The following is a 26,069-nucleotide window of genomic DNA, read 5'->3' on the forward strand; positions in this document are numbered from 1 at the left end:
GCTTGACTAGATTCATACGTACCTATATTTTTTCTTAACTTGTGACCTAATACGCAATTGCCAATAAATTTGTGTTTCATATGAATTTGGGGGTAGGTACATATAACATTGCTGAGGTTAAGTTATGGCGAAAACTGCGGTGGATGTTTTCTTTATCTGAAAAATTTTCGTTTCATGTTTGTCGTCTGATTTGTAACATTATTGAAAAAAACTATATCTATCAATACAAATTGGACTCCGTGCACCACGCCGGTCTTTTCCATTGTTTATTTTTCTCATTTGACGATTCGTCATCACAGTCACGGGAGCGGGACTTAGACTGCTTACTGTTGCTGCTACGTGCCTTTCAATAATTTTTAATGGATAATATTGGGATTTATCAATGACGTTGCAGACTTTAATGACGTATTTGGTTCCACATAATGTGAGTATATCTTTCCATGTCCAAAATTTTGAGTTTATTCTGTTATTACTGTATTAGTTAAAATTACCAGACCTTCCGCTGTTCCATTCCCAGATTCCTGTACTACTGTACTAGCAGTTCTGTATCTGTATACTGGTACCGTATATACCAACGTCCGGTCTTGAATAGTTCAAGTTCCAGATGTCACAGTGCAGGAGTGCTTGAATTTCCAGGTTTTAGGGTTTTTAACTTGAACTGACCAAATTCTGAAATCACAAAGAGAACCATGTTTCAGTGTTTGTATTTGTCAGATTTTAAATCATTTTTCATGAATCTATCAAGTCTGCAAGTGTTATTTAAATCCAGAAACTGTGTTTCTAGTACTATAGTACCTTGATCTTTTGATTGATTCTCAGTCTCTTAGAAGTGTAGGCACATGTTCACTAAACGCTGTAAGTAATTCTAGTTGGCGTGACACAAACATTTTTGCATATGTTATTTCTACCCCCACCTGACTTAGTCATATAAAATTATGTCACTACAACGTCACAATCATGTCATAGAGCTTGCCAAAGATACGATCGCCCGAAATGGCATTTCAGCTGCTAAGCTGACGATAACGAAATCGCTAACGCCAGTGATCTTTTTTATGTGGGGATTGTTACAACGAGAAAACGAGAGAAATAGCTTGCTTGATTTCGGGTGATCGTCTGTGCGTTTAGGACGTTAATTCATATACTACTTTGACGGGCCTTATTTCGTCACTGTGACATTGTAATGACGTAATTTTTGAATGACGTAGTCAGATGGGGGTTAGAAATGACATATGTGAAAATGGTAGACCACGCCAACTAGAAGTACTTGTCTGCGTTTAGTGAACTAGTCTCGAAGTTTAGATATAGGCTATCTAACACCAGATCAATTGGGTATTTGATGTATAAATATAACATCATCCACGGTATCTATGAAGGAATACAATTTTAAAGCTGAATTCCTATCTAATATTCACAATTCACATTCAATTAAAGACAAGCTTTTAAAGCAGTGATAAGTATAATTATGTTTATTATCTTGCTCAGAAAATTATTCCAAGTTTTTATTTTACCACATCCAGCTTCAGAGCTTACAATAAAGGAGAGCGATTTTTGCATCAATATAAAGTATATAATCGTTGTAAAGTGTATTTGACTTTTATGTAAATCAAGCGCAGTCAAGAATCAACACATCTATTCTCTTTCAATGTCCTTTCTCTTGACATTTGCTGTCTAGCTAAGTTTAGCCAATATTTGATGTCTAGATTTGGGTACTATCATTGTATTGCATGTGCATCACTTCAAATTTCTTGTATGTAGGCGGTATAGCATATGATACACTCGTCATCTCACCCTCTGATTACCTTGCGTGGGTTCGCAGGTTCGAATCATATGTCGCGATTATTATGTGCGAGATGATTGCTAGATGTCATCATTGATGTCACGATTTGGGTATATTCATGGCATTGCATCACTTCAAATTTCCTGTATGGAGTTAGGTTTCATTAATTTATGATAGGTTTGAATGTGGGCCTCACCTAGTCTATCTTAGCTTTGTCTAATCTAAGATAAATAGAACAGCAGATAGGGCATTTATTTCAACTATTATATCCATAAGCCATGTTTGTTTCATATTCTTCACTTTATTGTAGTCATTTAACCATCATTGATAAATGTTGAAAATGGTAAGTTCATCCATATTTGACTAATTTCCATCTTTGTGTTTGAGTTATGTTCTACTAATGCAATCATTAAACCTCTTTTATTGTATTAATTATATTTTGTTATATCTAGGATTGATTTGTACTTACCTATGAATCCGATTTTATGTTTTTGTGGAAATGTCTCTTTGATATAATCAAAATCATGCTTGAATATACAATTTATGAATAGCTTCCAACTTAAGTTTTGACTATTAAAAGTATTTTCATTTTGGAATGATTTGGCACTTTTTGTTACTGTTTTTCTAGTGAATACTGGCATAGGATTTATATTATTTTTTGACATTTTCACACATGCTTAAAACAAAAATTATGAATGAATGACGAAGTATTACGGTAGTTATGCCTAACGTAAAATATCTTTGTTTGAGAGGGAAATTAATTATTTATTATTGTTTTCTTAATAAATACTAGATATTTTATGTGATATTCATTTTTAATAACCTAGAACTCCTTTTTTATTTAAAATTTTTTTTTTAGATTTAGATTTGATTAGTATGGGCATATCAATGTTTTAGCAATATCCTTCTGTTGGTGATTTTCTGTCTTAACAAAATTTGTAAACTCGTTTCACATTAATGTTTTACTGTTGCTTCACATTTTTATTGGTATTGTCTTTTAGATATTTAAAAGTGTTTTGTAGGTCTTGAAATTTTTTTTGGGGGAATTTTAGAAGTGCATTAGTTTTCGATAATTTTATTCAAGAAGTAATTATACATCTCCAAATTTTATTAAATCGTTCCTTTCTTGATATTCTTTCACACATTTTAGATTTCTTTGCACAATGTAGCTATCACACTTTATTCGAAAACGTAAGGAAATTCTCCATCATTTTTGAGTCTTGTAGGCAATACATCAATTTGATTATAATTCCAAAGATATGTTTTCAACCGATGGTTATTTCTTGTTGGTTTTCCAAGGTGTAACTTGGGTCTCGATGTTTACATAATTTAGTTAGGCACTGGCAATTTATTGATGTGAATTTGTTGATGTTTTGTATGGGACACCTCGTTAATTTAACATTTTTGTTATAGGAGATGGAAGACAATCCAAATATCCCCAAGAAATATGAAGGATACGTTTTGAAAAGAAGAAAATGGCCACTGAAAGGATGGCACAAGGTAATAATTGTTTTGAAGATTATTTAATAAAAGAGATATATAGGGAAGTACTAGGATGGAATGATAAAAGTGTGATTGTAGATCAGGGGTGGGCAATGTTTTTGCACCAGGGGCCAAAAATTTTGTAACCTACACTGACGGGCCATGTAAGTGTGAAGTAAAAAGTTACATTTTATGAACAATATGTACAATGTTACAAAAGCAAAAGTGGAAAACAGTAAGCCTCTTGCTTAAACTAAATTTAATCGCTTCTCAACAAATTCATTGAAGTATTGTTTAGTTAGGACATCAAAATTTGGTTTTAGTTTAGTTGTGGCGGGCCAGATTGAATTACCCAATGGGTCGATTTAACCCGCAGGTCATAGTTTGCCCATATCAGTCGTAGATGGTTGGTTATTAAGAGTGTTCTTTTTTGTTAATTCAATTTTGAAGGTTTTTTCAAAGAACTTATCTGGAATTCACTACTTTGTAGCCATTTACTGATTTCATTGAGTTAGCGGTTTCATATCTGGCGTCAATCAGTAATTTAATTACACATATAGTTCATATAGGTTTAGTAACTATTGAACTTCAGTCCTTTGACCATAACTTCATTCGGAAATTAGCCTTCATCATTTCTGAGTGAAAGTGAACATCTGTGCTTTGAGAAAAATTTTTTGGGGGAAACATTTTTCGACTATTTTTTCAACTTTATTTTTTATAGAAGAATATTTCATAATAATAATCTTTGTTTTTGTATCAATATACAATTGATTATTTATCAACGTTTGAATTTATTCTAGAAATATTCCACCCATTTGAACTTGAAAAGATTCACTCATAGAAAATTTTCAATTTAAATTTATACACACATACAAACTTCAACTCAAACCTTAACCAGCATTATTAATAAGAGACTGTAATAGAAGGAATTTTGGGAGTGGATATTTTCTGGAGATCATTCATTTGTCTTCTTTATTTTAAAGCTTATAATTTGTGTTTAATTTTTAGAGATTCTTTGTCCTGGAGAAAGGTTTCATGAAATATGCCAAGTCTCCTCACGATGTGAGTTGTATGGACTTCTATTTATTTTCATTGCCTTTTTTGTTGAGTTTTTCGTTATTTGGCTTAGATATGAATATGGACATAATATGCTCTCAGGTTTATTAATAAAAAGGTAAAATGAAACATTCTTAGAAGGGAGTCAATGGCACACATGATCATCTTTCTGTTCCTTGCTCACTAAGGCTTTTGAATTGGTACATGCTGGAATGAGACGATACTAAATACAGAAACAAAATATATATTCTTTACATATATATTCAGATTTTAATGAATCTTACCGGTAGTTAAGATTTTAAAATATTTGGTTACCAGTATAGGGCTTGTGGATTGTTTCTGAACAGTGTAATAAAAATAAAAGTCTGTTTTATTCAACTATCAACTAATTGGGGTTGTACTAGGGTATCGTGTACTGAACTGCAAGTCCTTTCTCCTTGTTTACTTTCTACTTTGGATTCGTATGCGTCGGTTGCCATAAGGATGCTTGAACGAGATCGTACTATAAAGATAAATTTGAATAACATAATCTCTTTCCACGAAATAGCAAGTATATTCATGAACTTTTGTTAGATCATAGTCTAACTTCTTCAGATAAAACAAGATATGGCTCAATAAACAGCGAATATTATAACGAAAGCTCTTAAATATACTATACTTGGTATTTTCGTGGAAAGAGATTATGTTATTCGTATCAACTAATAACATAAGATATCTTTTCTTTGATAGGAGTAACTTATTTAACAATTTAAATGAAGAAAACTTGACATCCCCAGTCTAATTAAGATTTACCAACAACTTTGCATTTTACATTTTAAATACTGATTAGTTTCATTGATTTATTTGTTTAAATATGTAGTTTTGTTTTAAATTGCTTCATCTTTAAGTTTTATTGCTCTGTGCATGACTTATTGATCTATTTATTACACTAAGAAAGCCAAACTTAGACAGGAAATGCCCAATATATCACTACTGAGAAATACCTGAATTGATTTTACATACTTTTATTTGTTCATGTCATGGTCAGGTAATTTTTGCGGGGTTCGAAATTGAGTAAATGTTTATGAGTGGTTGCGACTTTTTTATTTTTGCTTCACTAGAGATTTTTCTGACTGATTACAGAGATGGTCAAAGCGTGATAATAATACTCTATCAATACTCAAGCCTATGCATTTGAAAACCTGGTATCATATGCATACTGTATGCCATATGATTATTAAGCCATCCTATCAGTTTTCCTCTCCTCCAGGAAAAATATAAAATTGTATCACATCCATATCTCCATACATTTTGCCCAGTTACCAGTCCATGTTAGTGGGAATTGTTGTTCCACAATTTTGTTATTGTTTTCAGAATGGATTCACAATTTATCATAATAATCCTACGATGTATGTAGTAGTTTATCATAATAATATGTGGATAGGCTCCCACTCAGCATCTGCTTATTTGAATATTAATGTATTGATTTTAATATTATTCTTCAGAGGTCAAGTAATGTCTTATGTAATGCTAACACTGTTTTATAACATCAATAATAATAGTATGATTATTGAGTGTAACATTGCCTGCTCTTCCCTTAGGATTATATTGACTTCTGTATCTTGAGGGATTAGTAGAATAATTATTAGATAATTATAATTAAGAAAATATATAATATGAAAACTAATTTGAATAATATAGTCTATAGAAGTAATATACCTTTACTCCTAAAATTAGCATAAATTCATTATAGCACAAAACTGACATTTTTACCAAAAACAAACATTAATTCCAATTTCCGATTAATTACAATTCTTATTAAACCGTTTTGTTTCGCTATATATCAAATTTTAACCTGAGTAAATTTGGCTGAGTAAATAAACCTGAGTGATTTCAAAGTAATCAAAGCACTCTATAATTATATAGGCTATATTATTTATGATTCGAAATCAAAACTTTCATTTTTAAGATTTCAATAAAAAAATTGATAAAAAATCTTGACCGTTGGCAGAAAGAAAAAAAACAAGATGGCGGTCATTCGAAAATTTTGCTCTGAAGTTCTGAATCGATTCAAATAATTTATTATTCGATTTAATTCGAATATTCGATTAGAAATGCCCAGCCCTAGTGCGAAGTGATGGATGACCACTGAAATACCTAGAACTATTGAGACTATAGGCCAGGGAATGTAGAAATTTGTGTTTATAAATTATGAACACTACTTTAAGCCCATATCCTTCTTTTCTATCATCAAGTAAGCTTATTTTCTTTTGTTCAGATTGTCAAAGGCAAACTGCATGGGATTCTCGATGTTGGATTGAGTGTCATGTCAACACAGAAGAAATCATGCAGAATAGACTTAGATGCAGAAGACACTATATTTCATTTGAAAGTAAGAGTTTTGGGAAGTTGAATAAATCTGACTTTGCTTTTGATTGTAGAGAAAAATGTTATTTTCTTGTCTTAATACTGCAAGTCGACGAACGGGCTTTCAATTTCTGATATATTATGCATTATGCTTTAAAATGAGATAAAAATCCATTTCTAGCGATATTGAAAAAAATTTCACAATCAATTTTGGTGAGCTAGTGCTCATTGAGAAGCCTATGTTCAGGTTTATTGTACTCTTTTCATTTCCAATTTTGGGATGTTCAAATCGGATATTTCATTTGGAAGTAAGAGTTTTATTAAGAAGTAAATTGTATTCGGGTATTCATTTTGGACATCACTGATTCAGGAAAGCAAATTGTTCGGTTTTGGTGGTGATGCTTGCATGGTATATCTATTGCTTTAACTACCAAAACATTGCGCTCATCTCCCTCTTGAATTTTTGATCATTAAATGTTTGATTAAAATGTTTCTTTGTTTGAATATATTCATTCTTCAAACACAGCAGATGTTCAAAGCAAGGTGAACTAATTAAGACTTGTACTTGAAGAGGTGTTAAGTACTTGACACCAACTGAAATTAAACAAAAATAGACAGAATAAACAGTCATTAGGGAAGGAAATTAATTGAAGATTTCCATTAGAGCTGGATAATTTGACTGTGTGAAATTATGCAAATTTTTTTTATTGTTCAAAATACTTTTTTCATATTTTATAAAGTAGTCTGTTGAAAGCAAAGTATAGCAATTATAATTGAAGAAGATTCATACACGTATCACAGTGTTGTATCTTATGCCAACAATTACCAACAGTGTATGCATCCCATCTCGGTTATTACATAAATGTCAAATTTGAAAAATGTAAACATACTGCCGATATGTGAAGGCATGCTTTTGTCAGTTGCGTCTCTAAAGGACTAATTTTCAGTGCTCATCCTTCTCCTTTATCCTTCATTTTCAGTAGTTATCCTTTTATTCTTTTGTGCCGGTGGATCCATATACATTATCTACTGATTTATAATCCACTTAAAATAGTTGGATTGAATTTATGAACAAACTTTCCGCCGGGCTCCGCTATATATATATATATATATCTACACATTCATTTTATCTATAAATTTTTTGTGTAATTGCGAAGCAGATCATGACATTACTATTAGGGATGCCACTTTTGGATTTACGAATCGGATCGATTCGAATCGCATCTTTTCCGGATCGATTCGAATCAGATTTACGCGATTCGGAAAAAGAGAGCGATTTAGCGAAAAAAAAAAACATTGAACGTTTGTTAAATCGTCGTTTTCGGCGGCTTTAAATCTGCCAGAGTGTGTTTATGCGGCACTCCAAATAACGCCAAATTACGGGACCGAAAAAAAAAACATTGAACGTGTGTTAATTGTTGTTTTCGGCGGTGTTAAAACTACCGAATGCGTTTATGCAGCACTCCAAATAACACCAAATTACGGGACCGAAAGAAAAACATTGAACATTTGTTAATCGTTGTTTTCGGTGGCGTTAAAACTGCCGAATGCGTTTATGCGGCACTCCAAATAGCAACAAATTACGGGACGTAAATAAATGAAAATGAATTTTTCGTGATTGACTTTTTTACTTGTCTGCCGTCATTTGTTTCAAGTTCGACACAACACACTCTTTTACGCATCACTCGAGATGATGTGTGGCGTAATTACCAGCAAACTGCGAGTTCAGTTTTCCACTAAATAGCCGAAGTTTCCATTATGCGCGAATTTAAATGGATCGTATACCTGAAAATTCGTGACAATTTTGATGAAAATTTTCAACAGCACACCTGCGCTGCGACTAAGTTATTGTACGCCCTGGCATGATTGGATAAAGAATCGGCCACCGACGTCTAGATAATGTTTAATTTTGATTGAAATTTAATTTAAACTTTGTTCTGAGAGCAATATTTTGCGTACATTTGAAGAGAACTATTACTGAATGAGTTCATCGGCCGGCAATGTTAATTGACAATCATGTTTCTCATCCTAAAATATATATTTATTTTGTTTGCGTTTGTCAGGCTTCCACTCGAGTGGCGATAAACGAAATCAGGGGGACATAATGTAATAGTACATACACGTCTTTTTTCAGCTGTTACAAAAAAAAGTAGTATTTACTTTTAATTTTGTTAGCGCGATACAAGCGAATAAAACATTTCGGATTATTTCGAGCAAATGTCATAACCGACAGGTGGGAGTAAATAATACTTGAGGAATGGCAACTTGTGCACTGTTTTACATCAACACGTGGCAGATTTCATACCAGACCGAGCATACTGTGCGAATGTCGTCTTACTTTAGCCCCAGCGACCATGTCCGATCGAGATAAAGCGTCAACCAATTATCGCTCGTCAGCGCGGCGTCCATTATGCACATTTGGACTTTCTGAATTACGAAATTAAACGTAGTCCACATTAATAATGATGCCCGAGTTAGCCAATAACGCTGTTAGCCACAAATAATACTTTCTCTAATATTTATGGAAATTTTTGTTCGCAATCGTAGTCGGATGAACGATTGTTTTTATCGAATTTAATTTAATCGTGGTTAATTTTATCGTCTTCAATCATATTCTTGTAAGCATTTCCCATTTATAGTAATTCGGATGCAATTAGAATGTTTTTGTCGTATTACTCTATGCTGCTAGCATAAATATAAAATATTGTACTAAGATTTTGAAGATAAAGAATCGGTAATAAGGCCGGCCTTAGTTCAATATAACAAGAAGGGAAATACCACGGTCACATATACTGGTGTGGGACAAGGAAAAGCAGTGCTGTTACTGTGTTTACGACATAACAGTACAACTGTTCCCTGCTTATTTTCTCATATGAATTCCATCAAATTGCCTCAGCCCTGATACAAGTATAACACAATAACTCAGTATTGTAAGACTCACAGATAAGTTGCAACAGCAAGTTTTTCATCAATGCATTTATTAGTGATATCTATGACCTACATCTTTTTTATCATGATGAAAATAAGTGTGGCCTATTCACTGAAAAACCCTTATCATCCTTGCTATATAGCCTATTCCATTTTCAAATTTTTTTCTTCTAGATTTGAGCTTTTTTGTGACTTTGGGCAAACATACGCATGTAATAAAAAAAAAAGCTTAATGGAATCAGATTCGGAAAGATTCGATTCGAAAAGTTTTGATTCGAGATTCGATTCGAAAAAAAATGTATCCAGAAGTGGCAACCCTAATTACTATACACATATGCATGACAATAACCGAAATATAAAATGATGTCATGCTTCCAATAACAACACCGATAACAAAAGCAACTGCCTTATAAGGAATTCTGAGACAAATCTCTCATTATAGTTTGTTATTATTATCGATTATACCAGAGCTTCCGCGACCTCTTTCAATATATCAAAATTTTCCATGCCCCCCCGTTACGAGTAGCGCACCACTTCTCTAGACTTACAGTCAAAGTCGGCATTGTTATGCAAGCGCTTCGTTTCTCTGATCCTGTATTTTCTCGATACTGTAAGATTTATGTTTTGTACTAGTTTTAATCATTGTGTTTCGAATCAAAAGTCTAAAAAAGAACAATAAATATATTACTTTATGTAAAATTGGTGTACTCTTCAGCCTTCGCGACCCTAAAATTTGTTGTGTACTCCCTGCAGGGTCGCGACCTCCAGTTAGGAAAGCCCTGAATTTTACCAATATACAGACATCTGATTCAAACTGCTAAAATCATTTAATTCCTGGTGCCGGCTGCTAATTGTTATTAATCAGTTTCAAACCCCTTGGAAAGCTGCCAAGGCTACGTAATCATATGATGAACCATGGCCTCTTGTCCGGTTACAGTCCATGTTGGGTATGGCATTATTCAGCCAGTTATTTGATTCAGATGCATGGCTTTATTGGGTAAGATTTTAGCCTTGAATGTATGCTACTTTGCAAAATGATCTTAAATCATATATTCATGAATACGTTGATATTTGTAATGTTGGAAACCATCTTATGAAATAGCTGTTAATTTCCAATTTCTTCCAATATGGGTCATTGCTCATGGGAAATTTTCTCATTGCATGACACAGTCATGTAACCTGTGATGCCCTAACCAGCAACAATACTTAGTCATAAGAAAAACATTGTATAATTCTCTAGGATTAATGTTGAGATTACATCACCATCTTCTGGTTAGTCATGGCATCTTCAAGTAACGAAAGCGAAGTCTTTGTGTAATAGCAGTACAATCAGACTAGACGCAGTGTCATTTGAATAAAAACAAAAATCAGTTATATCTATTAGATTTTCCTTGCTCTATGCTTTTGTGTAAGTGGATCCGTATTCGTGTAACGCAAGAATGCTGTGGCAAGAATAAAGATGACTATACTATTTGATTCAAGAGTCTTGCTGCACAAATATATTCTGTAACGTTACTTCTTCTTCAGACAACCTATTAGTTTCCTTATCAGGTGTTTTCATGCCTTGATCTAAACAAGGCTTATACAAGCAGCTAGGATACATATAAAGTTTAGCAATCTTTTCGAAATATTTTCAAGTAAACGGAAATGTTTTTGAGAATTTTAGTTAAAGAAAGAGGCTTTTTCAGCGTTATTTGAAGAAGTCCAATTTACAAATTTTTAGTTTTTTTGAGGCCTTATCATGCATGAACCAATATTTCTTAATGTGGGTTCCAGGGGTTCAGGTCGAGGAACGGTTTGTAATTATTGCTAATTTTTTTCTACAAGTTTGCTTATATAGTTGTATTATAACCTAATCATTATGGTAAAATCTTCATTCTTTGACAAGATCAAATCTCAAGCCACATTCCAACAATGGGTGACGGAGATCAGAAGTCACAGAGAATACAGACAAGCAGAAATGAAAAACGATACAACTCTGATCGGAAGTGATGGTGTGGACAGTCATGTGGTAAGCCAAATATTTTCAATTTCCAAGACTTCGCCAAACACAAATAAATTCATTGCAGGGGTGTGCAAAATGCGACCTACACAGAAAAATTGGGTGGCCTGTTGGAGAAGTGCCATTTTTGAATAATGTGCATTCTGTGAAAGTTTTTTTTAATTCAGTTAAATCTGGTGCGTGCCAGTAATTTCAATCCCCTTGCATTGCAAAGCCTATACCCGAGTCCAATTCATTATCATTTGTGACTATGATGTTACAATGCCTTAAAAGCTAGCTTACAACGCATGTCATAAGATCAATAACCTGCATTTTTGTGCCTGCAACCCCTAGAAAGCCGATGTTAACAATGGTGAGTCCCGCGGTTTTGCCCAGTTATGTGTATCAGGCCCTTCTGTATTACACAGGGCTGTACACCTCTGATCTAGGGCAATAAGCAGGGCTATGGAGTCTAACTACGTGATAAGTTAAAAGTCCGAAAATGTTGAACATCTTCCTATATGGAGAGACTAAGCATGGATATTCTAAGCTAATATAATATAGTGTCAGTGGGCCATGTCATTAATTTTATGCATTTGGCATCTGACATTTTGTACACATGTGTTTAACACACCAAGTTTTGTTCCATATTTGACATCTATATAGCGAAGTCATGGACTTATGGAACACCAAGATTTTTGTAGTGTTGGGCATAAGTTATGTTGAAATATTGTACCTGATTTTCTAGGTTTTGGGGTTGGTAATCCTTACTCAATTTAACAACTGTACATTTTCCGTTATTTTAAAATGTAACAAACTAACAATTCAAAAAAGTCAATACACTTGTAAAATAACTTTAACATTGGTCCCTTGAGACCAGAATGTAATTCTAGATACAAGTAGTTACAAATAGCCCTCAAGGGTATAATAACCTGAGTTATGTTGCAATATTTTACTTGATGTACAGTATTTTATAGTTTAGGCCTAAGGGCTGCTTTTAAGAGGATTTTGAAGCTAATTTTACACATATTTAGTTGAAAAATATGTATAATTAACTGTGATTAATATGTTTTTGATTGGTCCATATCATGTTGTCCAAAATGAATCATAATGCTTAAATAGATAAGTAGATCATAAAATTACTAGAAATGAAAGAAACACACAGGACCAAAATTTCAAGTTTGCCAGAACAAGAACTTCAATTGAGCTTTAAACATGTGATATAAAAACTACATGGGCTATATCACCTTGTGGCATAAAATATGAGTGTACAGACATGATGAGATACTCTCTAATAAAGATTTAAAATTAGGGTACTCCCGTAGTATGTGTTCCAGGTTAAGTTTAGGCCATAATTTTATTCGGATTTTCTTTATTCTAGTTCTATTACGAGTTCGGGGTCGATCTGTGCTAGACAAGTGAATATACCCTCTGCCCATAGGTTTCAGTCTCTTTACACAATTAGATGTGAAGAAGGCAAACAAAGTTAGTTACCTTCATATTGACACTCATACTTCTGGAGCACCAAAATTAGTTATATTTGATATCGTCAATTTTCGAAAATAATTAAAATAAAAAATTTAAAATGCTTTTTATTCATAGGCTTCACCTATTCGAGAACCTTCATCGGACTCAGAAATTGTTTCGGAATCTACAGTAGAAGATGTCGCCACAGGTATGAATAACGGTTCCATTACATTTGAACCCATGACAATTGCACCTGTATGCTATTGCACCTATGGAATTTTTTTTGTCTCACGGATAGTTAAACCCATACTAACCCTAACCCATGGGTTTTAGCACCCGCATATAGATTGAACCCGTGGATATACGCATGGGTTCAAATGTACGTGGGTTCAAATGTACGGTCACCATGAATAACATAAAAGTTGAAATTTCCTTTTGGAAACTGTCCCATTTTTCTCTTTTTATACTGTGATATTTCAATGTGATATACTGTGAATCTGTGATATTTCAATGCCACTAACAACACCACATTTCTTAGCTAGGGAGAAATTGTGTGTTGAATTTGCTGTAGCATTACTACTATTCTTTAGTTCTTTATTATTACTATAATATTTATGAACACATTGTGAACTATTTACGGGATAAGCTTGTACATACGCAAGAGTGGGACTTGTGTATGGCACTATCTAAGGATCCAATTAACGATTGAATAAGTTTTTAAACGTAGTGATGGCAGAATAAAGGGTTCCAAATTAGACGAAGGGTGAATTTAACGATAAAGGGCCAAACTGGAACTTTTGCTCATATATAAGGGGATATGTAGGATGGTAATTTGGTAATTTGTATACCTAGCACCTTTTTAAAATTATGAAGGACAAAACTACGGTACAGTCTGGACTGTGAAAGTCTGGGCAGTGAAAAGGAGGCTCCTGATGCTTTGCACCAACAGCCAATATGCCAGTATCCAAGCCATAGAAAAAACTTATATTGTGTCTTTGATAACGTTGGCCATTTTCTGTTTTAATTGGATGTTAAATGCAATGTGTGTGCTTATTGAAATTGTTTCTGAGTGCTAGTCAATGCAAATTTAAAAGATTACTAGGTTTATTACATGACAATCAATTCCATCCTCATTTTGAAAACTTGAGTGAAAAAAGCTTTTAATGATATTAAAGCTCTAAAAAATCAGAGCCCAGCAATAAAGATTTAACTGCGTGGTAAATTTAATCTATGCTGAGTGGCAGACGTTAATAGATTTGGAAATTTGAATTGGGATATTCTCCTGAAGCGGTTTCCGAAGAATTGACTAATGCATTTCAAAATAAAAGAAATTCATGCATAATTTATTTGCTAATTGCATTTATTCTTCCCTCAATTTCTTGTTGATGGTTATGGAAAGAATAATTATTATATCGACATTTTTGTCTTTTTGAATTTACACAAATTTATATTTATTAATGTCTTTTTGAATTAACATAACAAGAAAAAACTTGCTGTGACTGTTGCCACATTTTACTGTGATATACAATGATGACGAGTAGATACGGACAAATGATATGAAGTGATTATAGTAGCAGACTCTGAGTGTATCACATAAATGTGGCAACTTAGATAGGATTTGGGCTTTTTGTGTTATTTTCAGTAAGCAACAAGCAATAAATACATTTATATTTATAAATGCCAAATTCTTAATGTTCAAATTGTTTAGAAAAGATAGCAGGATTCTATTTTTGCCTGTTCGGCAAATTTCAAAACTTCATTATCTCGAGATACGCCTTTTTAATATCAAATTTTCAGAACATTTTAAATTAAAATATAGACACTCAAACCTTTCAAATTTTCTCTTTAAAAACTTTAATCCACCAATTTGATGGAAAAATTAATTTTCAGTAGCCTAGAGTAATGGAATTCAATTTAATAAGTATTTCAAAATAGTAAAATATTGTGGAATGCCCATCCTTATTCCATGTCTTTGGCTTTGAACAAGGCTACTGCAGTTTAGAAGGACTGCAGGCACGGCCCAATGAAATTATTACATCCTGATTCCCTGCATGTGAATTAAACACCGGATGTGCAATTTACGATTTAAACATGATTAAGCCTAACACTTTATCCACTAGGACTGGACCATCGCCCACCATCCTGTATCCTTAGGAACAGTTTTTATACAACGCTCTTCCACACCTTTTGTTCAAACCAAGGCTCAGTACAAGCATTCACTCATACCATGTTTCCCCCAAAATAAGAATCCTTTAAAATAGGACCTAGTCGATAGCACATATTTTTTTTTTTCGACCCAGTCGATAGCAAGAAGTCTTTCTTACTCATTTTAAATGATTAAGAAGAATCTATGTTCAGCAGTTATTCTAAATAAAAACGTGGTATTTATAAGTAAATGGATATCGGTTTTCATATTTTGTATATTCAAAAATCTGGTAGTTCTAATTTTTAATTTTGATTCTGATAAATGAAAATTAAAGACAACCCCCACTCCAAAAAGCCCTAGTGATTTTTCAAAAAGAAATAAAAATAAGACACTGGCTTATTTTCGGGGGAAACACGGCATGTAAGTGACTGCGGTTATTTGGAAGGAACAGGGTTCTGTTGTTGCTAAAGTAGACGAAGATTTTTTTCTTTACAGATCTCAGGACTGTGCGAAATGAGATTGAAAAACTCAGGAAACTGTTACAAGGAATTAAAAGTGGACCAGCATGGAGTCCGATGAAGCCTCCTGCAACATTAAACATGTCCACAATGTCAAAAAAAGAAAGAAAAATGTCTAAAAAAGCATCAAAGAAACTACAGAAAGCTGGTAGCATGCATGCACCTGCTTCAACTCCTGAATTACCAAGTGAAGTGTTCAAGGTTAGCATTGTTTCAGACCAGGGGTGGGCAAACTACAGCTCGCGGGCCAAATATGGCCCGTTGGGTAATTCAATCTGGCCCGCCTGATGCTGCCACAACCAAACAAAAACAAAATTTTTATGTTTTAGCTTATGTTTTCAGAGAATCATTTAAAATCATCATCAAAAATTTGGTACTCCCGAGGTATGTGTACCAGGTTAGGGTTAGGCCATAATTTCAGGTACAAATACTACAGAAGTCATTTGTCTAGTCTCCGATGTCGTAATGGAACTAAAATAAGAAAAATTGGAATAAAATGTTATTGAATGTATATTTCTTAATTCAGGCACCATCAGCTCCTGTACTACCAATCAGCGATCAATCCAATCTCAGCAAAAGTAATCCAGACATTGCCTTAACATCAACACAGTCAACTACATCTGTAAACAGCATTTCTTCATCAGATCAGAACATAACTCCCCCGAGACCCCAAAATTTGTCCAAATCTACGCATTCTACCCCGACCCACGGGACCCAATCAGTACCTGTTATCTCATTCTCTGTCGGCGATGACTCAAACAATAATTTAACACCAGAAGATAGGTTTAATATGCATGACCAGTTCTTGGAAAATGCTGCCAAAGGTAATATTTTACCGGCCTGTTTGTTCCACCTATCCTAGCAAAGCTTTTTCCAGAGCAAAGTTGGAAAACTTTTTGTCATAGCAATTTATAAATTTATTTGTAAATATGTGTTCTGCCAGAAAAATAAATCCCAAGCACATACCTCTTTGTTGCAAGTATATATTTACATTCTAGCGGTTTCCTGGGAGTCATTAGTCTTTCTGCTTTAAGTTGACGGCTGGAGACTTTGCTTTGAAAAAAGTTGCGTTTTAAAACTTTTAGCTTGAGTTTTTCTAATTTACTCATTCCTCATTATTATTTAAGTTTGCAGCTCACTAGATGCAATGCTGGAAACGGTTTTGAAACAAGAACAAAATCAACAGCAACAACAAAATAATCAAATTGGCGGTAATCTTAGAAAAGTAGTTACACAGGTAAAAAAACTAAGTTTTATAAGGGTTTAGGGTAGAGCTACTAAAACTGGTCTCTTGGGCTCTCCCAGGGGGCTATGTGCAAGGGGGGGTAGCTGGTAGTGGGGTTCAAGGGTCTAAACCCACTCCCCCCCTTTTTTTCAACTGTAAAAATAAAAAGCATTTTTTTGTATCATACATTGTGTTTTTTTGAAGCCCGAAACGCTTTTAGGACCCCGAAGACCCTTGAAAAAACACATTTTCCTGACTTAGCTGTTACGTCTAACTTAGCAAATAAAATTTTTGAGAATCCCCCCCCCCCTTTTTTTTTTTAAATTCCTGGCTACGAGCCTTACTCTTACTTCAACCAGAAAATGTAGTTGTAATGAATAGGCAGCTTACAAAATTGCAATATGCTATTCCTATCTGTATTATACAAAGATAATTCACAGAATTGACATTTTTCACATTTCTGTGGTGATCAATTTCGGCCTCCTTTTTAAACCAAACCCAATTAAAAAAATATAAACTATATCACGCATTCAGAATATTTAACTTTATGGTTGTTTGTTATGAATTATTGTTATCTGTTTTGAGTTAAATATGCTTTGTTTTTATATATTCCTGTCTTTCCAATTTTCTAAACATCTAAAACAGTGGTTCTCAACCTGCGAGAGATTTTTAATTGGTATGCGAGGTACGATTGTTATAGTACTCTCCTCAAAAACAGTAGATCCAGTAGAACTCTGAAATTTCAATTTTTCAAATTAGACATTTGAACTTTGGGTGTCGCTGCTTGATAACCAGCTTTGGTTCCCGGCATCTTCCCTTCCTCAGTGAAACTGTGTGATTTTCTGTTTCTTCGTCTTTTCTGTGTTCTAATGTTTTTTTATTTACTGGTTGGAAAAAATAAACTTGATTTGACTAGCAACTTTGATATACTGGACCAATTAACTTTTGAGTTGCCTAAAATATCCGGCAATGCTTCATAATGTATTTTATTTGCTGAACTGTCTTATAGCGCTACCAATCCTTATCTTTAAAGATCGCCCATGCCCATCACTGCCAACATGAAATGAAACAAGACGAGCATGTTTTCGTCGATTTTGCCTGTTACGTCACAATATAATATCATAAAATTATTCCACAGTGCTTATTTTGCCATTGTTTTCCTTGGTGGTGCCATTGTTGTTGGAACGCGGCTAGAGTGGAAAACACTAAAACGGTACGCTGGGGGTAAATGGTTGTGAACCACTGATCTAGATGATAAAATTGAAATAGATTTTTCCATCCTTAGTTTTTTTTATCGATTGGGTTTCTATGGGACTATCTACTTCTCTGTCTTCTATTTTTATGCGCCGGTGGATCCTTATTCATATAATGCAAGGTTGCTGTAGCAAAAGTGAAGTAACTATCCTAAGTGATTCAAGAGTCTTGCTGCAAACATTACAGAAATATAATTTTTTTTACTCATAATCTCATTTTTTAGTTAACAAAAGAAAATAAAGAACTGGGCAAAGAGAATAAAGATTTGAAAACCAAACTACAGATGATTTCACAGATTTCATCGCAAATTGGACCAACAGCCGGTTCTACACCTGTTACCAGTTTAAACCATAGGAAAGGAGCTTTACATGTAAGAACATTGTAGCTTGTTTAAAATTGGTACACCCGAAGTATGTGTACCAGGTTAGGGTTGGGGCATAACTTTATTCCAATTTTCCTTATTTTAGTTCTATTACGAGTTTGGTGATTGTCTGTGTTAGCCAAGTCGATATCCGGCTGCCCATAGGTTTCAGTTCCCTTACACAACTTGATATAAAAGGGGCAAACAAAATTAGTTACCTCCATTTTGGTGCACATACTTCCGGAGCGCCCTAAAATATGCAGCTGTCTTGAAATCGGATCTGCTGACCAATGTCCACTCTAAGGAAATTATGAGTGAGAAGGTGCCTCACAAGTCAAAAAAAGTGCGAAGGTACCCTGGGCGATTTTAACAAGTTGGTGCCCTTGCTTTTGTTTCAACTCTTTCAAATATATTAGATAGTCGGAAAAGTGTTTTGCCTGTTAAAAATGGTTATTACTAGGGCCACGAAGGTGTTTCTCAGTTTTCGCAAAAAAGTGCGCTAATAGTTAACACTTCTACTGACAAATGGATGCCTAATATGCCCTCTACATGGAAGGCCATTCAAATGGCGATTAGGACCATATCTAACCATCCCTACACACCTAGCTATCTTTGTTTCAGATTACTTTTTACAACATTTTTGCTTTTTAACCTGGTATCAAGACAATGCTAAAATTTAAAGTGATTATATTTTTGAAATATTACAAAGAAATAGGTCCTATTTAGACTAGAGTGGTTCCCAACCTTTTTTGTTAAATTTTTCACTTATTTTGTAACTTTTTGTTCTTCCCTCACTATGCGTAAAAACTACTTTAATTTTTTAATCTTTATTAGATCCTTTGAGGGTGTTATGCGCAAGCAGCACTCCTCTTTTTTACAGGTAGAGTAGTTTATTATGAGTTCATTAATCGATATCATTGTAATAATAAGAACTAAAGAATATTAATAATACTACAGCGAACACAAAGCAAAATTTATTCCCCAAAACGGCAAAATTCCTTCCTGGGAAATAATCTTCTCAGTTGGGAAACGTTGAGTTATTATTTTCTTAAATCAGACTTTTCAAGTTTTTTTTCTTTGGATAATACCAATTATTTGCATGAAACAGCATTGTAAAAATGGATCTTTTTTTGCGCTAAAAAGGAGCTTTTTCAAGTTTCGTTCATTCCAGGTAATGCTAATTATTTGCATAAAACAGCGTTGAAAGAAGATGAAATTTTTTCGAAAAAAAGAAAAAAATTTTTGGCCAACCAAAATTTCCAATCAGCATTTAGTCCATTGTCAAAATATTTTCCATGACTCAGTGATTTCAATAATGTTGAGTCACTACTCAAGTCACCATTCAACACTGAATCACAATGTTATCATTAATCAATCTTTGCAGTTTTGTGAATTAGTTTGTTTGATTTGATGGTTAGTTAGGGTTGTAAGTTGTGTTTGAGACAATGGAATATCAAAGATGGTTTATAGTTATGAAAAATGTGAGAGGGAATTCCGGTGTTTCCTGTCTCATTATTGTAAAGGTATTATATGCTACAGCATTTTTATTTTGTATTTCTAAGAGAGGGATGCTGCTAAAATGCTCCCATTAAAACATCAATGTTTGATGCATTGATGGTTGATCAGTCCAGACTGGATATAATAATAGTTCATAAAGGTATTGGATGCTATTGCGTTTTTATTTTTTATTTCTAAGAAAGGAAAGCTGCTAAAATGGTTTCATCACGATACAAAACATGGCCGTTTGATGGGTTGATTGTTGACCTGTCTTGACTAGATATAGGATTAACTAACCACTGATTTTCATTACGAGAGCCAACTTTCAACAATTAGGCTTTCAGCAATCCTCCAGAAGAGGGTCATCGTTCATAGGATTTCGATTTGTGAGCCCATGCAGAGTATTCAGTGGTGTGATGACATGCACGATTAAAACATTTAGCAAGGTGTACTGATACTAACTAATCAGTGACAATGGATACATATGGACTACCAACTTTTCAATTTGGACTTCCAATTTTCGACAATCAAGCAATCTTAGTTTACATTGTCCTCCTCCATAGGGTTCAAACTTTCAAACATATGAGGATAATCTTTTTTTTCTTACAGATCAGTGTTACAGGTCATATTAAAGTCATAACAGTATGCATGTTAACATGCATGTGCAACAGTCATACGTATCTGAAAGGGTTTCGTATATGTCATCAACATGCTTCTGACATTTTTTACCATTCCTCTTCGATATGACCTACTTTATTATTTTCTCTGTCTAAACTACCATTTACGGTTGTTTTATTTTTCAGCAAAAGATATTGAGCAACATGTCATTGGACAGTCAACTTTCCATCTCTGAAACGATGTCTGATATGTTCTATGATGCTGAAGAATATTTACTTTCGGATGCCGAGGAGAGCTCGACAGACGGAGAGGTAAGCTTATAGTTAGTTGTACAGGGTGATAAAAAAAACAGAACCCATAAATATCTTTAAAACGAAAGAAATATTTTCAACTCTCAAACCTCCGATTGTTTATGATTGTAACCAAATGATATCTAGAACGGTTTGCACATAAGTTATCCTTCTAGAACTGACAGGCCAAATCCAGCCCATTGGGTAATTCAATCCGGTCTGCCTGATGCTGCCACAACCAAACTAAAACCAAGTTTTGAGATTTAAGCTAAAAAATAGCTCAAGGAAATTGTTAATATTGCGATTAAATTTAGTTTTGACACGAGGCCTTTTGTCTTCCACTTTTGCTTTTGTAACACTGTAAATAATGTTCATAAAATGTAACTTTTTACATCACACTTACATGGCCCACCAGTCTAGGTGGGCAAAATTTCTTGGCCCCTGGTCCAAAAACCTTGCCCACTCCTGCTCTAGAATATGCTCCAATTGACCTGGCTCATCGAGCTGTTTTCATATTGGGTTGAGGCACAAAATACTCATAGTTAAAGAATATTTTTATTTATTTTCCAGAGTGAAAATGAAGACGATGATGATGCAGCCTCAACAGATGCTGAATTATCAGAAGGAGAAAGTACTTCATTACAAAGCAGTGAGTATTTGAGGAATTCGAGTTCACTGGAACAGTATTCTTGATTTATTTTGAATCTTGTGACATAAAGCATCTAAAACCATCAAAAAAAATTTACGATCCTAATTTTTCACAATTTACCCCATTTTTCACAGTTCCAATAGATCTCGAAGGAATCACAGGGACAGGACGTCGTACCAAACTACCTTGCTATCGACCAGAAGGAGGAGATTTCAGTTTGTGGAATATTTTAAGAAAAAATATCGGGAAAGATCTCAGTAGGGTTTCAATGCCTGTCACATTAAATGAACCCTTGAATGCCTTACAGGTTTGTAGCTTAGTTTTATATTCTTTATTTCAACGGTTCCCAGAGGGCATGCTGCAAAAATTAACAGAATTGTGTTAAACTCAACTAAAATATGATTGAATATTTTGCATATTGGATTTATTATAAATGTTTTATTGTTTCTCATTTAAATCCTGTGTATATGAATCATTAAATTCATTTTATTTTTCTATGCTATTTGCTGTCTGTTATGTAGTGTCTTCTACTATTACAATTTCGCGAGCTATCGTTTATTTATTTGCTGAACAGAGCCGGCCAACATGGGTAACCTTCGCTTTATTTCATTCCATGCTGGAATATTTGAATATTTCGCAATATCGAATATGGCATCTACACATCTTGGCCAGGTAGAAGTTTTTAAACCTGAGTCGTATTCGTGAGTTACCGGCTATTTGAACCAAATGTCGATCCTATTAAGTCAAGTCGCCCTAGCTTGGGTCATTTTATTTAGCTGACTTGAGGCACTTTCTGATAGTAACCGAGAACTATCTATTAGACGTAGATTTATAATTTTTATTTAAATTTTTCAATGTTTACTTTTTCAGTGCCTTTGCGAAGAATTAGAATATTCGGATTTATTAGACAAAGCTGTGCAATGTGAAGATCCGTATGAAAGGATGGTTCATGTTGCTGCCTTTGCTGTATCAGCATATGCATCAACCCATACAAGGTATTTATTATTAGCAAAGCATCAATTGGTACAAATCATTTGTCCCACTTGACATGACCTTTCTCCACTCGCTTGTGCCACCATTGTCCTTTTTGTCCCAGTCTTGCTTGTGTTTGTTGATGTAAATCAATATTTAATTGAGAACAAGCAATACCTGATATACACAGTTCAAATGTTGCAAACAATAACAAAATATAATGCCAGACATACATGTTGCATTTGCCCAATCAAACTATTGAATGATTTTTGAAGACCAGCATGGCAGTATTTATAATCAGAAAGCATGCTTTGAGTGGTTGTGGATCATGCTGTGCTGTCATTGGTCAATTAAACAGAGTGCGGGGGAATAGGACCAGAGCACAGTTATTCCAGAATGACAATCATCTGGACGAAAAGTATTAAAAATTGGGACAAACAAACAAATAAAAAAAAATAAATATGAAATAAAATATTTATATACCGGTACATATAAAATTGATGCTGAAATGTTTATTGCTATTTTTCCCAACTAAAAATACCAAAGCAGGGCTCTATCTTTTGCGATTCTCAAAATTTCTTCTGAATGCTTTTCACTTTTGATTTAAACTTTATCCTATTCCAGGGCTGGTCAAAAGCCATTCAATCCATTGCTCGGAGAAACATATGAATGCTTGAGAGAAGATAAGTAAGTATTGAAATATAGATTGCATTAATATTATAGCTTGTCACTAGTGCCGTAGCCAGGGGGGTGGTTTTGCGGGTCGAAACCCCCCCTTTTGAAATGTAAAAAAAATGCAAGCACTTGATTGTCTTTATAGCAAACTTAGCATGTTGGCCTAGTGTAACGTTTTTTTCTTGGGTAGGAGTTTTATGTGTTCACCAAAGTATTGTTTTAAATTTTTCACTATTAATGACACATCGGATTAAAATCTCAATCTAAACCCCACTCAAGATGCATCAAATCAGATAAATGTATTCCTAACCTGCTGTCTATATGACGACCCAATAGCCCTCTACAAAGGAGACCATTCAATTGGTGATTGGGACCATGTGTTTAATATTAGCTATATACAATGGTTCACACCATTTATATTCATTAGCATCAGGAAGTGAAATATGCCACATCCACAATGATTGGTACAAAATCACACCAAATGGTTTGAGATTCAATAACTTGGTCCAATCTGATTTCCCTTATCAATTTAACACAATTTATATATATCCATTTCACAGGGATTTCAAGTTTGTAGCAGAGCAAGTCAGTCATCATCCACCCATCTCGGCCTGTCATTGCAGTTCAGAACATTACGAGTTCTGGCAAGGTGGGTGATTTATTGTGATCTGAATCAGGAAGTTTCCATGTGCGCTTAGAATTATTTATATTCGAATCCTTATTGATAATGATAATTATTTCGTTTCGAAATTTCATTTGACAACCTGTGTTTTGATTTGAACCATGTATATACAAAATGGATTACTTTTCAAATACACACAAATTAGTTGTATTTATAAGAAAATTTGATTCTGTGCCATTTGCATCTGCATTTCAGACTAATTGAGAGAGAGTTAAATTTTAGCTTCTTCAAAAGAGAATCTTAACAGTTCATCTCAGCTTCTACCCTTCAAGAAGCAATTTTCACACATTTACAATGGCTAGTTCAAAATTCTTTGCTGAAAATAACTCATTTTGGAATATTATTTTTAATTTTTTTTAAATATAATTGTTTTAGAATACATTGCGAATAGTAATTACCATTATCAACGTTTAGCCAACTTTCAATCAATCTTTTTGCATTACAAATGGAAATTCTCATGTTAGGAAAAGCTTAGTTGGAAATTGATTTTAAACTTATTTATAGAACGTTTTCCTAGTTATTGGATATTTCTACATTCTTTTTGGTTTGTTTCTTCGCTGGCTTGCTCTCACTGAATAATCTTCCTATTCCCATTTTCTGCATTTCATTTAAATCCTAATTTGTTTTCAACAGATTTCTTTGCTTTTTCTTATAGTTTGTTGAATTTCCTGCTCTAGTTCTTACTGTTTTATTGTTCGTTATTTCAGATGCGAGATGGAAAAACAAGTTCTGGGGTAAATCAATGGAGATATTGCCAATGGGATCAGTTCATTTAAAAATACCTAAGTATGTTGTAGTTGATCTCTCTTGCTAAGATATTCACCATTTTTACTTCTCTCTACCTTGCAAAGTACTTGACGAGGTTCTATCTGGTTTCACACTGAACAACCTTTGAAGTCGTGTTCCGGATCCGCCCCACTGGAGTGTTCCATCTGGCCCTCTTGTGTATGCTGAAATTATGGCTATAGTTTTTATGGATATAAATTTCATTTGAAAGTATCGATGGAAATAACGTCATAATGACGTTACATTGTGATTGTTATTTTGATCTTAAGATCGATAAGTATGTTGATAGGTATTTGTATGTGTGTATGATGCACGCGATATCTCACGGAAGCGAGGTTGAATCTGCTCCAAATTTTGTATGTGCATTCACCATAGCTCGGATCAGAAGCCTAGTGATTTTGGATGGATTATGTCTTATAATTAGCGAGTTATTAATTATTAGTGATGGGACACACGGTGTCACTATGGAGTAAGACCACTGTTTTGGGGGATCCCCTAACCTTCGATCGATAAGTCTCCGGTTTCTAACCGATATTCTAGTTGTTGCATTGTTATGATTATATAAATGTTGGACTAGCTGTTGTATATAAACAATTTTTAAATATAGTTTTTTTATATTGCGTCTCAAGCCACCGTCCCAGTAACCAAGTCTATTATCTGTAACTGACCCACTCAGAAACCCAGTCTTTCGTACTTCTGAATGAGTATGGAGGACCACACTTTGAACAGATTTTGGTAAAATAAAAACTATAATTTACATTCAAAATTATTTTTAACATATATACTCTATGTCTTATTGTTCTAGCATTTCCTTTTCTATTATTTAAGGTTCAATGATGAATACAAATGGAACAAAGTTACTACATGCGTCCACAACATTATGAGCGGCACAAGATGGGTCGAACATTATGGAGAAATGATCATCACAAATAAAGATATAACTTGCAAGATTGTGTTTAGTAAGGTATGGCTTTCTAAATTAGTGAACTGTTAATTACAGGCACATTTCCTTGTTTGAAGTTTTACTGATGATAGATGTATGTGAATGATAGGATATGAGTTTCATATTTATTCCAGGGAGAGATGAAAAGTCTAAGACATTGCAATCATATGACAAATCATCTTTCGAAATTCTATTTTGCAGCATTTGCAGTGAGACATAAATCCTTACGCCTTTTCCAACACCATTTTGTTCTATTTTTGAACGATTTGCTGAAAACTGGACATTTCATGGTTCACTTCCAATAAATCTTTTTCCAAATTAACCAACCAAGATAGTTGAATATAGCTTGGTTAACTTCGACAGCGAAGTAAGTTTGCAGGGAGTTGCTTTAAGATTCCAGTGCCAGCTTTTATCTA

The 26,069-nt window shown here is 34.0% G+C and overlaps 1 protein-coding gene across 1 annotated transcript in view; it reads left to right on the forward strand.

The window, feature by feature from the left end:
• The first annotated feature begins 306 nt into the window (after positions 1-306).
• LOC120329199 (oxysterol-binding protein-related protein 6-like) overlaps positions 307-26,069 on the forward strand; it is a 33,169-nt gene continuing 7,406 nt past the window's right edge. Inside the window, exons 1-19 of the mRNA XM_039395739.2 lie at positions 307-424; positions 2,088-2,120; positions 3,191-3,277; positions 4,268-4,321; positions 6,573-6,686; positions 11,478-11,600; positions 13,173-13,245; positions 15,679-15,902; positions 16,228-16,525; positions 16,829-16,938; positions 18,404-18,550; positions 20,842-20,967; positions 21,517-21,595; positions 21,730-21,902; positions 22,466-22,590; positions 23,192-23,254; positions 23,803-23,891; positions 24,632-24,710; positions 25,539-25,674. Of these exons, the coding sequence (XP_039251673.2) occupies positions 2,109-2,120; positions 3,191-3,277; positions 4,268-4,321; positions 6,573-6,686; positions 11,478-11,600; positions 13,173-13,245; positions 15,679-15,902; positions 16,228-16,525; positions 16,829-16,938; positions 18,404-18,550; positions 20,842-20,967; positions 21,517-21,595; positions 21,730-21,902; positions 22,466-22,590; positions 23,192-23,254; positions 23,803-23,891; positions 24,632-24,710; positions 25,539-25,674 (2,112 nt within the window). The 5' untranslated portion in view covers positions 307-424; positions 2,088-2,108. The remainder of the gene's footprint in view (positions 425-2,087; positions 2,121-3,190; positions 3,278-4,267; positions 4,322-6,572; positions 6,687-11,477; positions 11,601-13,172; positions 13,246-15,678; positions 15,903-16,227; positions 16,526-16,828; positions 16,939-18,403; positions 18,551-20,841; positions 20,968-21,516; positions 21,596-21,729; positions 21,903-22,465; positions 22,591-23,191; positions 23,255-23,802; positions 23,892-24,631; positions 24,711-25,538; positions 25,675-26,069) is intronic.

The sequence above is a fragment of the Styela clava genome, chromosome 12 (genome assembly GCF_964204865.1).
Source record: "Styela clava chromosome 12, kaStyClav1.hap1.2, whole genome shotgun sequence".
Classification (NCBI taxonomy): Eukaryota; Metazoa; Chordata; class Ascidiacea; order Stolidobranchia; family Styelidae; genus Styela; species Styela clava.